This window comes from Electrophorus electricus, chromosome 16, assembly GCF_013358815.1.
Source record: "Electrophorus electricus isolate fEleEle1 chromosome 16, fEleEle1.pri, whole genome shotgun sequence".
In the NCBI taxonomy this organism is placed as follows: Eukaryota; Metazoa; Chordata; class Actinopteri; order Gymnotiformes; family Gymnotidae; genus Electrophorus; species Electrophorus electricus.
Genome location: NC_049550.1, coordinates 13,549,015 through 13,563,758, shown reverse-complemented (window position 1 = coordinate 13,563,758; position 14,744 = coordinate 13,549,015). Strand labels below are relative to the sequence as shown.

General features: G+C 51.2%; 1 protein-coding gene across 1 annotated transcript in view; it reads right to left on the bottom strand.

Moving 5' to 3' along the window:
• usp34 (ubiquitin specific peptidase 34) overlaps positions 1 to 14,744 on the bottom strand; it is a 45,091-nt gene that overhangs the window by 16,415 nt on the left and 13,932 nt on the right. The window contains exons 15-53 of the mRNA XM_035534656.1: positions 14,379 to 14,593; positions 14,177 to 14,292; positions 13,887 to 14,014; positions 13,652 to 13,741; positions 13,174 to 13,269; positions 12,968 to 13,050; positions 12,737 to 12,891; positions 12,243 to 12,356; positions 11,997 to 12,096; positions 11,666 to 11,825; positions 11,336 to 11,462; positions 10,857 to 11,007; positions 10,583 to 10,683; positions 9,578 to 9,772; positions 9,328 to 9,453; positions 9,029 to 9,151; positions 8,468 to 8,551; positions 8,202 to 8,288; positions 7,722 to 7,922; positions 7,508 to 7,590; positions 7,361 to 7,401; positions 7,143 to 7,267; positions 6,753 to 6,905; positions 5,730 to 5,890; positions 5,303 to 5,607; positions 4,059 to 4,222; positions 3,739 to 3,804; positions 3,413 to 3,559; positions 3,153 to 3,209; positions 2,974 to 3,051; positions 2,613 to 2,707; positions 2,147 to 2,319; positions 1,847 to 1,997; positions 1,499 to 1,577; positions 1,000 to 1,053; positions 797 to 892; positions 653 to 717; positions 458 to 533; positions 284 to 331 (exon numbers count right to left, since the gene is read on the bottom strand). Coding sequence (XP_035390549.1) covers positions 284 to 331; positions 458 to 533; positions 653 to 717; positions 797 to 892; positions 1,000 to 1,053; positions 1,499 to 1,577; positions 1,847 to 1,997; positions 2,147 to 2,319; positions 2,613 to 2,707; positions 2,974 to 3,051; positions 3,153 to 3,209; positions 3,413 to 3,559; positions 3,739 to 3,804; positions 4,059 to 4,222; positions 5,303 to 5,607; positions 5,730 to 5,890; positions 6,753 to 6,905; positions 7,143 to 7,267; positions 7,361 to 7,401; positions 7,508 to 7,590; positions 7,722 to 7,922; positions 8,202 to 8,288; positions 8,468 to 8,551; positions 9,029 to 9,151; positions 9,328 to 9,453; positions 9,578 to 9,772; positions 10,583 to 10,683; positions 10,857 to 11,007; positions 11,336 to 11,462; positions 11,666 to 11,825; positions 11,997 to 12,096; positions 12,243 to 12,356; positions 12,737 to 12,891; positions 12,968 to 13,050; positions 13,174 to 13,269; positions 13,652 to 13,741; positions 13,887 to 14,014; positions 14,177 to 14,292; positions 14,379 to 14,593 — 4,669 coding nt within the window. The remainder of the gene's footprint in view (positions 1 to 283; positions 332 to 457; positions 534 to 652; positions 718 to 796; positions 893 to 999; positions 1,054 to 1,498; positions 1,578 to 1,846; positions 1,998 to 2,146; positions 2,320 to 2,612; positions 2,708 to 2,973; positions 3,052 to 3,152; positions 3,210 to 3,412; positions 3,560 to 3,738; positions 3,805 to 4,058; positions 4,223 to 5,302; positions 5,608 to 5,729; positions 5,891 to 6,752; positions 6,906 to 7,142; positions 7,268 to 7,360; positions 7,402 to 7,507; positions 7,591 to 7,721; positions 7,923 to 8,201; positions 8,289 to 8,467; positions 8,552 to 9,028; positions 9,152 to 9,327; positions 9,454 to 9,577; positions 9,773 to 10,582; positions 10,684 to 10,856; positions 11,008 to 11,335; positions 11,463 to 11,665; positions 11,826 to 11,996; positions 12,097 to 12,242; positions 12,357 to 12,736; positions 12,892 to 12,967; positions 13,051 to 13,173; positions 13,270 to 13,651; positions 13,742 to 13,886; positions 14,015 to 14,176; positions 14,293 to 14,378; positions 14,594 to 14,744) is intronic.

Below are 14,744 nucleotides of genomic sequence, written 5' to 3'. Positions count from 1 at the left end.
TGACATGTGAAACATTGTGTTGTGTGTATTGTTGTGTGTAGGATGTAGCATGTAAGGTGTAGCATGTATAGGGTGTATTGTGAGGTGTGTAGCGTTTAGTGTAGTGTCTAGTGTGAAACACATACTTTAAGAGTGTAGGGTGAAACGCTGACTATTATACTGTGTGTCGTGACTTTGTCCTGTTGTGTGTGTGTGTGTGTGGGGGGGGTGTTTAGGGTGTAGTGACTTTGTCCCATTGTGTGTGTGGGGTGTTTAGGGTGTAGTGTGTGTGACAGTATGTTACCTTCTCTTTGGAGTGAATGAAGGTCTCCAGAACAAACGATGTGCTGAGCTACAATGAATGGATACAAAATAAATCTCCCATTATACAGCACAGAGACACGCACACACACACACACACACACACACACTTCCATTTATACAAACACAGTAATTGGGTTTTGGTTTTAGCTTTTACCTTGGCAGTCATGAGTGAAACAGCTTTGGGGTCAGGTAAAGTACTAGGGATACTGCTACACAGCTGCCACATAAACCTAAACAAACAAACAAACAAAAACAAACATATAGAAAAGAGGACTACTGAAGCCTGTTGAGTCATTGTGCGGGTAAGGTTAACAGATATTCTTGTGGTCTTAGAATAATCAGAACTTACCCAAAGTAAGTGTGCTCAAAAATGTTCTTGTCCTGTAGAAACTGCATATTGTCATGCCATATCCACTGTGAAAGAGAGAGAGAGAACCAGTCATTTGGTGTTGTGCTGCGTGATGAGTGTGTGAGTGTGCAGGCGCGCCGTTACCTCCAGTAGGTCAGGAGAAACATCAAAGCAGAAATCCTTCTCATTCTCCTCCTCAGGCTCCACCCTCTTATAGAACAACATGTAGGCACTGTGAGTCTGAGAGGGATGGATGGAAGGGAAAGAGGGGAATAAATATATTAGCGACTTATCTAAGAAATACCATCAAAAGAGACAAAGAAAGAGGTCCGTTATTGAAAATGTACTTTTTCAAAGGAGAAGTCCATGAACTTATCAGTCACTGAGTCATACGTCTTGGTCTGCAAAGAATAAAAGGAACAGATTAACAGAAACAGTTTTTTCTAGGTTCCTCTGAAACAAAGGCCAATAAGATAACATTACAGTCCCTCCTAGGCCTGAAGTGCCAAAGCCCAGTTAGGTGTTTTCCTTTGCACTGTTCCTGCTCCTGACCTGCACTACACCGCAGAGTGCTGTGGCCAGACCCACCCACACCGCAGAGTGCTGTGGCCAGACCCACCCACACCGCAGAGTGCTGTGGCCAGACCCACCCACACCGCAGAGTGCTGTGGCCAGACCCACCCACACCGCAGAGTGCTGTGGCCAGACCCACCCACACCGCAGAGTGCTGTGGCCAGACCCACCCACACCACAGAGTGCTGTGGCCAGACCCACCCACACCACAGAGTGCTGTGGCCAGACCCAGGTCCCTGTTCTTGGATGAAGGTGAAGGGAGTCTTGCTATACCGTCATCTCCCCTCCAAAACACTCGGACGCCAGCTGGGCAGAGTCAAAGGGCTTCACCTCCGCATCATTGAACAGGTACCTGAGACAGGAAGTGATGTCAGCATGACAGCAAAATTAATGTAGAAAATAATATTATTAAAATAACAGGAAATAACTGAAGCTGTTACAGGTAAACACAATCTAAAAGGAATGAATACTCCGAATACTAGACATAAAAAAATAAGGTTTGATTAAAGAAATAGTTCAACAGTTGATCCAGAAGTTTGTACCAACCCTTATATGGGTGATGGGCTAACATGGCTAACTAACCCACCCCCGATAACAGGTTCCTAAGCGGCGACTCCTCACCACTTGTTGTTGCGGTAGGCATGAGGGTTGACGATGTCCCTGATGAAGCTGTAGTAATGGCCCCCGTCCGCCGTGCCTGTGTGCACCGTCACCCCGATCAGGTCATACTCGTAGCTCTCCGCGGCCTGGCCTTCTCCGTCGTCACGGAAACCTGACGGGGAACAAAGCAGCCTCCACAATCATCAATTGCTTACATCAACCGAACCAACTAACTTCTAAAAGGGAGGGAAAAAAACACCCCCGAGAAAACAGAACGCCCTCTGCTGGGCTGCGGGTGAACTTCATGGGGATGGCACGTACCCTCCTTCCTGTCGCTCTTGGCCATGAGGAAGTCCTCAGTGTACGGCGTCATGTCGAGGCGCAACGGGAAAGAGAAGTGGGTGTTCACCTTCTCCTTCATCATCGTCACCATGTTGAAGGTGTAGCGCATGGTGTTGAAGCTCAGAATGCGTGGAAGCTTCTTGAAGCACGCCCTGCGGGACACGAGTGGGTGAAAAGCACGCCCTGCGGGACACGGGCGGGCGAAACGCACGCCCTGCGGGACACGGGCGGGCGAAACGCACGCCCTGCGGGACACGGGCGGGTGATGCCACGGACACAAAACACTTTTTGTATTTCATTTACACCACTAAACATCACTGAAATTCTTCTTAGGTTTGTCTTGAAAAATTCAAACGTTTAAGTCCATGAGTTTGCTAAAATGAGGCCCAGGCTCCATGCAGACCAGGAGGGGACATGCAGACCAGGAGGGGACATGCAGACGTACCGTTTCTCCGCACGCACTTTCTTCCCACATTGGGAGCAGGTGTACATGTTGTCTCCCTCCAAGGTGTCTTTGATCGTCACCTCATCCAGAGACTCCTATACACACACACACACACACACACACACACGCGCACACACACGCGCACACACACGCGCACACACACGCGCACACACACGCGCACACACACGCGCACACACACGCGCACACACGCCAGTGAAGGTCAAGAGTGTTTTGTTTTTAATCTTTTAAGCATTAACATTGTTATTAATGAGATAAAGGAGTGGCTAGAGTAGTGCATTAGATCTCCATAAAAGATCTGTATTGGTGTGTGACTAAGTGTGTGTGCATGGGTGTCACTCACGTAGATGTTCTTCATGTCGGCTACCTGACACCTCACAGTGTAGAACTCCTCTGCTGTTTGACTCACATGGTCACAATCCTAGAGAGAGAGTCAGTTTACATAACACACAGAGACACACACACAGCCCCCTGCACCCACACACCAGGGTGGTGTGTGAGAGCGTGACAGTGTTCACTCACCAGTGAGACCACGTTGTTGGTGATGACTCCTCCAAACAGGGTCTTGACTGTGTTTTTCTGAAAGGAAAAGAAAGCAGTGAAGCGTGTGCATGCACCTCTGGAGAGGGGCCCCTGTTGCCCTGGAGACCAGACCCCCCACCCCCCACCCACAGTCTACTTCTCCAGGATCATCTGTACTGCAGCCATGTGGGTAAGCCCACCTCTACAGCTAAAGTGGGGAAAGGCAATAGATGTCTGCGCACACATGCGGACGCACGCACCAGTTCAGGGCTCATCTCCTCGATCTTGGTGATGAGGTCGGTGAAAAACTCCGTCATGTCCTTCTGCTCCCCTGTGTTGAGAGGCTGCTTGTCCATGGTGTAGGTCTTACAGAACGGCCGCGGGTTATATGCCTTCCTCTCGCTCTCCTACAGATGCACACACACACGCACAATACAAACAGGAATATATACACAGAGAAAAAAAAGAACCAAGACGTCAACATTTTTTCTGAGAGAGAAAAAAAATGAGAGACAGCAGTTGAAAACACCAGAAAACTACTATCAACACTGTGTGTGTGCGTGCGCGCGTCTTGTGCTGGTCTCACCATGAGATATGTGAACATCTTCTGTAGCTCCAGCAGTGTAGTCTTATGCTTGATGTCCTCTGAATACTGCACAAGAAGAGAGACAGAGAGAGTGATGTGCACGTGTGTGTGTGTGTGTGTGTGTGTGTGTGTGTGTGTGTGTGTGTGTGTGTGTGTGTATATATATATATATATATATATATATATATATATATATATATATATATATATATATATATATATATACACACACACACACACACACACACACACACACACACACACACACACACACACACACACACACACACACACACACACACACACACACACACACTCACTTTAGCAGTGAAGACGGCCTGCCTGGCCTCTGGGATCATGTAGAGCTGTTGGATGGTTGAGGCCAGGTAACACGTGGCCCCCAGGTTGGTCAGCCCCACGAAGCGACACTCGGCCCTCACGTCATCGTGCGGCCAGTAGTCCCATTTATACGGCGCGTGGGAGGCTGGTTGTGTGTGTGTGTGAGAAGGAGGGAGGAGAGACAGACAGATTACACAGCAGTCAAAACAACTAAATTCTAGCTTTATGTTTAGGGTATATGTGCATGTATGTTTGCAGGCATACAGACACTTGTGTGTTTGCATTGTGTGCATGCTCGAAAGCTAATCACAGTATTCTTTTATCTACTCTCTCTGGTCTGGGCACACCTGACTCTGCAGGGCAGGGGTGTGTCCTACCTAGAGGGGCACGTGCATCATCTGGCCCTAGCATGCTCGCCTCAGGTGTGCCTCAGGTATCAGTGCTTGGACCTCTTCTCTTTTCCCTTTGTGCCCAACATCCTCAAATGGGCTTCTCCTACGCATTCTACCAGGATGACACCCGAGTCATTTTCTACACTCCCTCTGATCTCAGCATGCTCGTCTGGCTCCAGTCGGCCAGAGATGGTCTGACTCTTACACAACCTTCCCAAGTTCACCTGCCTGTCTGTACCTCAGAGTCTCTCACTGCTTTCACAGAGACTGCAGCAGACTTGAACAATCTATATCTGAGGTTTCCAATCTACAGGACTCGCCACCTCGAGACCTGTCGGGGAGTGTGTGAGAATGCCGCAAACACGCAAACATTTAAACGGCAGTCAAATTGTTCTGCCGGTGAACTTTAGCAGGAACGTCAGACTGGCGTCTCCGTGACTCTGCAGGCCACCCGTCCACATTGTGTTCACGGAAAAAGCAGTCTGATGGCAAGCAAAATTCAAGGGTAGGGAGAAGAGAAGAAATATTGTTACTTCTGTAAATAAAAAGAAAGGGGGCCTCTAACTCCACGAACAGAAGGTGGAAAATAACTACTGAACTACAGTCACTTCAGGGCACTAGAATAACCACCATTCCTTCACTTCTCTACAAAAATGAATACAATCCAGAGATAACAATATGTACCGTGTGTGTGTCCAACAGGCTCCAGCCTTATGTACTGGTGTAAGGATTATTTCCATGGAGACAACTAAGCATGACTTAAAGCGCGTCTCCTGAACGCTGTGTGTGTGTGTGTGTGTGTGTGTGTGTGTGTGTGTGTGTGTGTCCTTTACCCTGCATGTGCTGGGCCATGACCCAGCTGTGCAGCAGTCTGTAGTTCTCCACGGAGCCCTTCACCATCTCCACCAGCAGGTCGTAGGCGGCGCCGCGCGCGGCCTGGCTCTTGCACTTGGGCTGCTGGCGGTCCTTCAGGCTGGGCAGCAGGAAGAGCACGTCATGCACGTCCCGCAGGAACTCCTGGCCCTCGCGGCAGAACTTGAACGGGGGCTTGTGCTTCAGGACGCTGGTGGCCAAGCGCAGCAGGCCCGTCAGGCCATCGTCCTCCACCGCGCTGTCCTGCTGGTCCAGAATCTCACGGCTGGGGGGGGGGGGGAGAGAAAGCGTGCGTGAGAGAGGGAGGGAGAATATTTCAGTTACTACCAATATCTGAGCTTGGTGCATATATGCTCGTTTCATATGCTTCAGGTGAGTGTGCGTCACCTGCGGATGCAGTCTGCCAGGTGCCGGGCCAGAGCGTCCAGGTCGAGGAGTGTGGTCTGACTGGCGTCTTTAACGTGGATGTTATCAATGAGCTTACACAACAACCAGAAATACTCCTTACAGCCTGATCGCAACACAGCCTCCTCCTCATAGTCCTCCATCTGTACACACACACACACACACACACACACACACACACACACACACACACACACAGGATCGACCAACGTTTTGTGTTGTGCATATTATACAGTATCTACTATACAGTGTCTATTGTCGTGGGTCTACTGCAGAGTCTGTTATATTGTACACATTGCACTATACTGCATATATTTGTTCTGTGATGTACATTACGTGTGTTAACTACACTGTGCTGATCTTACATGCCGTGTAGTGATGTGACAACAGGAGCAATTTGCTTTAACATGTGCATGTGTACACATTATGCACTTCGCATAAACACTGGAGAGGCTTCTCTCACCATGTGGTTCTTGTTTAGATTTTCGGCATACAAAATGCCATTTCCCCATATTTCATGACATGTGACATCTAGCAGTCTCCTATACATGTGCTGACACTGGGTACTAGTTTCCAAGGCAACCAGCATCATTTGCTTAAGGCGCTAAGCGCAACTGCCGAAAGCAGGCCACATCCCAAAGCGCCCACTGAAGTCGTCCTCGGGTAACCTTTGTGAGCAACCGACACGCCATTGGACCTCTCAGCATTAGCGGACACGCATTAGGGGACGTGTCTGGCAACAAGACACCTAGGACACAGACGTGCACGAGCTGTTTGCAACATGCACGTGCAGGCTAGATGCTAACGAGGGCTGTCTAATGGTGTTTGAGCCCCAGTAGGGGCAAAGCTCCAACACTGAGATGCTCAGAGTTCTAGCAGCTTCAGGAATACTCAGAATAGCAGTGTGTAAACGTGTACATTAACAGCAGGAAGTGTGTGTCTGTACACTCCCAGTGAGAGGTGTGCATGAGTGAGTACGGGGTGTGTGTGTGTGTGAGTACTCACTCTAAGAGGTTTGAGCGCCTGGGCGTCTGGGAGGAATTTTAGCAGTGTGGAGGCGGCCAGTAGCAGGAAGGATCTGTTAATGGACTCTCCTCCCTCCAGACCCGACAGAGAGAGCTTATACAGACCACTGCAGGCCTCATGTCTCACCGCGGGCTAACAGGGGGCAGACAGGAGTTGCTTGATAAGTTAATAAAAATGATTAACAGTCGACTTTTCAAATGACTACAACCCCCCACCCCCACCAAAAAACCCCCCGATGGTCTCCAGCTGTGTGTGTATTCTATAGGGCAGATGTTCTCCAGCTGTGTGTGTATTCTATAGGGCAGATGTTCTCCAGCTGTGTGTGTGTGCTCTGCAGGAGCTGCTCCACCTCCTCTCTAGTTGTTATACCTCAGGGATGAGCAGGGTGAGTTTTCTCAGCCAGTCGTGCAGATGGTCACTGTCTGCCAGGCTGGACTTCACCACGGAGCAGCAGTGAGCCCAGCTCACCAACAACCACATGGAGTAGTGGGTCACTGCACGCGTGCACACACACATACACACCATCATTGCACACTTCTACAAAAGGGACACGGGATGGACGTTAAGGTCAGGAGATGAGTTCTTACCTTCATGACGAGACCGGTGATCTGACTGAGCCTTCAGCACTCTGGAAAACAGAAGAAACGGCATAGCAGCGAAATGCAAATTGTGGTTGTTGGTATTTTTCTTTTTTTTTATGTGTGTGTGTTCTCAGTGTTTGTGAGTGTGTGTACCTGTGTGCCAGGTTGTCATAAGTGTAGGCCACATTAATCAGTCGCTGGATGAGGTTGGTGCCCTGGACGAGACTGAGGAACACCTAAACACACACACACACACACACACACACACACACACACACACACACACACACGATGTGTGGCCAATCTCAGTCAGTAGCGCATAGTGATTGGCTGTGGTGGAAGCCGATGGTTTAATGTGGCAAGATACCTCGGTAAGCCGTGGTATGTGCAAGCCCTTCCCATGATCCCCGGTGCCCTTGCGGGACTTCCCAGGCCACGCCCTCTTGCGCTGCGTGTCCGTGAGGCCAGACCAGGCGAAGACGTCATGGTACGCCAGGTCCAGATCAGCCGGGTCCACCGCAAACTGGCATATGAGCTTCAGCAGACATGCCAGACAGTCCAGCAACCACTACCATTCACACGCACGCACGCACACACACACACACACACACAGAGGGAGGTTCAATAGAAAGAGAGAAAGCAAGTTTAAGCTCTCACAGATTTCTACCACAGTCCTGCGTGTGAGGGGGAGACTCACCACAGTCCAGAGTGTGAGGGGGAGACTCACCACAGTCCAGAGTGTGAGGGGGAGACTCACCACAGTCCAGAGTGTGAGGGGGAGACTCACCACAGTCCAGAGTGTGAGGGGGAGACTCACCACAGTCCAGAGTGTGAGGGGGAGACTCACCACAGTCCAGGACTCCTGCTCCTTGGGCTCCAGAATGGCAGAATTAAAAATCTCCAGGAGGAGCTGAAGACCTCCGGACGCCACAAACTACAGAGAGAGAGAGAGAGAGAGAGAGAGAGAGAGAGAGAGCGCGTGTGTCCCAGCACAACTAGAGTCACTCCAGCAAGACTAGAGAGTGTGAGCACGCAAGAACACATTTACATTTGTGAGAAAATATTGGTGGCTGTGGGTGTGTATGTGAGAGAGAGAGAGAGAGAGAGACATACCTTGCAGCTCCACGTGTTTTTACTGTTCTCAATCTGATCTTCACTGGAGTCATCTGAGTCTGGGTACAGGTCACTGTAACTCCCCTGACACACACATTTACAGCGTTTAGCTGACGCTTTTATCCAAAGCAAATTACAATTATGACTGAGTACAACTTGAGCAAATGAGGGTTAAGGGCCTTGCTCAGGGGCCCAACAGTGGCAGCTTTGGAGTGGTGGGGCTTGAACTAGCAACCTTCTGACCAAGTCAGGTACCTTAACCACTGAGCCCCCCCCACTCTCAGTACTGCATTTGTGCACACCACTGTAAGTGTGTATTGTGAACTCGTCCGTGCAGGCACACGTGAGTGTATGTGAGCATCTCTGAGACAGTGCATTCTGTGTGTTTACCGTTGAGACCATTTTCATTTTCTGCAGATTTGTGTGTGCGTTTGTGTATACCGTATACGCACTGTATTCTACAGCTCTGTGTGCGCGTGCGTATACACCGTTGACACTCTGTATTCTGCAGGTGTGTGTGTGTGTGTGTGTGTGTGTGTGTGTGTGTGTGTGTGTGTATACCGTTGACTCTCTGTGTATTCGCCGGTTTGGTTTGCCCAAGGCTTCTATAATCTCTAGAGCGTACAGCAGCTTATGAGGAGACTTTATCCTTAACAGATCCTTCCAGCCAAGGCCATCAGAGCCCTGAAAACACACACACACACTCCCCTTAAGCAAGAAATTACAGAAGATATATGGACATATATGGAGAGATGTGCACTACTTGCTGACTGGGACTCTTCTGGACAAAACTGCTGATTTTCGTGAGTCTGTGGCAAAAACCTCTAACTAAACTAAAGTTGTAAGATCATACGACTGACCGCGTCTTCCGAGATGTTCTGGAAGGCCTGGAGCATGCTGGGACATGTAGGCAGAAGCATGAGCAGCTCCCACACGCGTCGAGAGAGGTTCTCCGCGTGCAGGTGCAGATCCTCACACCGTGCGCTCTACACGCACGCATGCACACACACACACACACACACGCACGCGCGCTTTAATATAAACTCAATTCCAGCGCTCCAACCGAACCACCACATGCAACAGAATCATCCCTCGTTAGAGTTTTGTTACCTGGGCAACGTGCGGTGGCGCCTTGGAGCAGGCGAGCATCTCGAGCAGGTCAAAGAGCGTGGTGAGGTGCGGCTCGCGCAGCAGGAGCAGCATGGGGATGTGCTCCTTCTGCGGTGGGGGCAGGCAGGAGGCGGGCAGCTGGACGCCCTCTGCCTTACGCTCCCGCCGGGGGGCGCCCAGGGACACAAACACCATCTATTGGGGGGGGGGCGAAGACAAGAAGAAGGGAGGAGGGTGAGGAACTGGTCTGAGGAAGACGCGGTAGAACGCATAGGGCCTGCGAGCTCCCTCCTGATTGGTTAATCCGGCCAACCTGGGTGAAACGGAGCCCAGGACAAACCAAGGCCGTCCTCCCTGTCAGAGACGCGCTCTCAGCGAGTGCTATTAGGACGTAGCTTCGGCTCTTCCGACGGGTTCACCCGTGGAGAGAACAAGCGGCACGGACTAAGCATTGGTCCGGAGGCGACTCCAGAGCTGCTTTCGATCCGGAACTTAGGCGGCCTTTCCGTTTCCGTGCAGAGGGGCGGAGCCCCACCCGCCGGCCCTTCTGGTGCCGACCCCGGATGCTCGCTAGCGAGGTGGCTGGTACTGACGCACCACTGAGGAAGCAAGTAGCCCGCTGCGCCTATGCGGCTAGCTGGCGAGATTCAGGCGCTTCAGCCGTGGGGAGCGGCGCCTGGCTTGTTTACCACAAGCACCATGGCTGATGATGCGAATATCAGCCACGAGACAGACGCCAGGCTCACACTTGAGCGGCCACTTGTCAGCCGGAGCGGTCGGAGTGTCGACTCGGTCGCATTTCTCAAATTTTTAAGGTTTGGCGAACGGAATTATGGGATTGCTATTTGTGAGGAGATGTGCGAGGCAGCCTTCAAAATTGCGAAATTGCAAAGTAAGAGCACTTAAAAGTAAGACCGTTTAAAAGGCAGCGGCCTTGCGTGGCCTGCACACGTCCAGCCTAAGGAACGCACGGCTCGTCTCAAGTTCCAGCTGCGTGTCGTTTACCTGCATGTCTTTGAAGCCCAGCTCATGTAGAGTCTTCTCATCGTAGTCTGTGGTGAGTTCATGACCAGAAGAGATCATCCGCACAGGCCCCATCAGACCACCTGTGCGCACGCACGCGCGCGCACACACCACACACACACACACACACACACACACACACACACACACACACACACACACAGATATATACACACCATTGTAGCATCACTTTTTTATCTTTTGGAATCTGTGTGTGTGTGTGTGTGTGTGTGTGTGTGTGTGTGTGTGTGTGTACCTGGGTACTCTGGTTGGCGTGCTGTGTTTTGGTTGAACTCCTGTAGCTGAGCCTGCTGGTTGAGCTGGTCCTTCTGCAGGTTCTCGTACCAGTGTGTGACCTCTGCCCTCAAATCTGCCACCTGATCGCTGGGGTACATCTCTATCGTCATCTATCATCACACACACACACACACACACACACCATATTAGTCATTACAGCACTGAAAAACTCTAAAAATAAAACTGAAGCCCCATTTATTTGTTTCAATAATAATAATCACGTTAAAAGCTGCAAGTGGTAGACGTGCTTGTGTGTGTGTGTGTGTGTGTGTGTGTGTGCGCGTGGAGGCAGGTCTGACTGGCCGACAGGCTGGTGAGGGTGGACGGGTGGGAAGGTGTGTACCTTGTCGGGCAGACCGGCAGGCCAGTGAGTGTGTGAGTGAGTGTGTGTGTGTGTGTGTGTGTGTGTGTGTGTGTGATGTGTGTGTGTGCACGCACCTTGTCAGGCAGGCCAGCAGGCTGGCACACAATGCGGAGGGGCAGAGACTGTTTATCACTGAGAGCTTTGAGGTGACTGCTGATTCCTGCCCCCTCAATCTGCCACTGACGTAGATGATATGCAAACCTGCAGAGAGAGAGAGAGAGAGAGAGAGAGAGAGAGAGAGAGAGCAGAACACATCTTCAAAGAGTGACACACAGTTCGTCTCTGGGTGCATGGTGTCAGCACTTTGCAATACTTTACCCAGCAATACTCACTTTGACCAGTCCTCAGTCACGCGTCTGTGTGTGTGTGTGTGAGCGTGTGTGTGTGAGCGTGCGCACGCGTACCTGCGCCTGAAGGCCTCCAGGTGTGTTTTGAGCATGAGCAAGCCCCTCTCTATGATGGTGAGGCTGGACTGCGGCTCCTTCTCCAGGTTGGCCGAGGCAATCATCAGACTCTCCATACACTTACTGATGAACTCCTGCTCCTTCTCCAGGCCCGTCTTCCCTGAAACACACACCCCGCTTCACCTGTCAACACGCCGCATCTCCATCATAGCATACAAACACAAACGTGAAGACAGCTCACAGATTTTATCAGTATAAATGGTTGCTTGTTTGTAGCGTATAACAAGCTGACCGTGCATGTGTGTGTGTGTGCACTCTTGATACAACTGACCATTGATGTAGTAAGAGTTGATATACTGGATGGCAGCTCGACTGATATCTGCTGACTGCGCTCTCAGGGCAATACCCCACAACTGATCCATCCCACACAGCTAGAGAGAGAGTAAAAAAATAAAATAAAAAATTACATAGTCTGTGCACTTTTGGTTCACGTCTGCCTTCCCCATTAGCCAGTGCGGAGGTGCCCACGATGCAACACGTGGGGGGGGGGGCTATGGAAAGCAAGGCGTGTCTGTACCTCACAGTTGGAGTTGCTGTCGTAGGCGCTGGTGGCCAGCCGGGCCAGGTTACAGAGATGCTGGAAGAGGTTGAGCCCCGTCATGCTAATGGTCTCCGGCTTGAGCTGCGGCATCTGACGGCAGGTGGAGGTGGAGGAGAGAGGAGAGGGAAAGGTGCATTTAATAACCTGGAATACCACATTAGGTGTGGGCGACATGACAAAATGCTCTCGCCACTGTGACAAATTACAACACGACGAGCTTTTCTGGCATATGGTCTCTTCTGACTTGGCGCGGATGTTGCACTGGTGTACAGGCTCACGTTTGTTCAGAAAAACTAAATATTGTGTTACTTCATGCATCATCAGGATAACATCTTCAAGCATGGTGGTGCCATATTTAAACCATATTGTTCATCTCTCCAGGGCCTGATGTGTTTCAACCAGGACGTTCAGGAGCGTTAACGATGGCTAAAGGGGCAGTAGGTCTGAAGCGAGGACGTGCTGGGACGTACCTTCTCCAGGAACAGGTGTTTGTAGGTCTCCATGCCCATGGCGTGCTGATCTTTACTGCGCACCTGGTTGAGGAACCAGTGCAGCGCATCGTCGTAACACTCAGAGTCCTCCACCAGGCAGTGCCACAAGATGTCAACCTGCTCCAGACTCAACCCTGACACACACACACGCTCTCAGCAACTAAAGAGTACTGAGTGGCACTGACATCTAAAGGACTCATATAGACTCACTGAAGTGATCCGGGGAGCCCAGCGTGGAGAACACACAGGTGAGGAACTGCAGTCGTACCTGCACCTCCGCACTGTGGCTATATCTGCCACACACACACACACACACACACACACACACACACACACACACACACACACACACACACACATCAGCATCTCTAGGTGTCAGCCTCAAAAATAAACAAAAACTGGTGCACGGGACTCACAGGGAGAACTTATGACGCTGCTCCCGCACTTCCTGGATGTAGTGCAGAAGGTCCTCAAAGAACAGCTTCATCATGTGCAGCTCCTTCTCTGCCCACCTGCAGTATACACAGTATCCTCCTCATCAACACACACAGTAAAGACCATCATCATCCTCATCCAAATACACACAGTAAAGACCATCATCCTCCTCATCAACACGCACACAGTAAAGACCCTCGTCCTCACCACTTCAGGAACATGTCTGAACAGTTTTTGCAGGTTAGGTTTCATGAACAAGCACCTCCTTGTGGAGAACTTCCTGCTTGCTAACAGTGAGGGAGTGAGCTACAATCCAGTGCTTCGCATCTAAAAACAAACATGGCTAAGAGTGAAAGGAAACTAGCCTGGCTAACAGTCTTGCTTGTGCTACTGGTAATCAATGCAAACAGCACCCCCTTACGGCCATGCACAAGGCAGTTGGATGACGGCCCCTCTTACATGGTAATCCAGTGTGTGTCGTAGCTGGAGCCGAACTGCTGGAAGGTTCCGAACAGCTTGGGTAGCAGACGCAGAGACACCACCACGGACCTGAGAAACAGGATCAATTAGTGATGCCTGAGGCCACAATAAACCGCGTCAACGAACAAGCTTCAACCCAGTCTGTGTAAACCGAATTACGCCAGTCATTTCACACGTAACATCCAGCTCAGGCGGGGTGTGGGCGGTGCCTGACCGGTGGTGGGCCAGGTTGTCCAGGCAGCCCTCAATGAAGCGCATGCGTATCTGACGGTCGGTGAACCAGCAGACGAGGGAACACAGCAGCTTCTCTGCCTCGCCGATCAGCCCCGCCGACAGGTGGATCTGAGGAAGGGAGGAACGGAGACGTGGCGAGGATTAACACCCTTCAAACCCACAGGCTCGCTTACCCTCTCCCCTTCTCTCTCCATTTCTCATTCATCTGCCCATCCCTCGTCCGTCCCCATGCCTGCGTACCGGGGCGTACATCGTGGGTGTGGGCCTTACCGCGTCCTCGTCCTGCACCAGGTCCCACAGCAGCGTGTTGCCTTTCTTACACACGTTGTCCAGGTTGATGTCCGTCACAGCGTGGCCTGCGTACTGGTGCTTATGGACTGCCGGCCCTAAGCGTGGTGGTCACGCAAAGATGAGAGTTCACAGGTGCGCGAACGTGCGTGCACATTTGTGTGTGCGTGCACGCGTGCAGTACCTTGTACCAGGTGTTCGTGGTAGATGGTGGCCAGGTTTGGCAGGTGCTGCTGCAGGTGGGAGCTGAGCTCCGCGTGCGAGTTGATCTGCACCAGCTCCTCCTCACAGCCAGACTCCTCGCCGTCGAAGTCCGCCATGTTCTTCTCCGACTTGGCACTGACCTGGGAACTGCTGCAGCTCACATCGTCCGCGCTCAGCATGTCCTCCACCATGTGACTGGAGAGAGAGAGAGAGAGAGGGAGGGAGGGAGAGATGCATAACCGCGCAGCTACAACCTAGAGTCCTAATCCAAGACTCCTAATCTAACAGGCTAATTCTATTTAGACTATGGGGTCAGGATTAAGGTTTGGTTCAGAGCGCCCTGCAT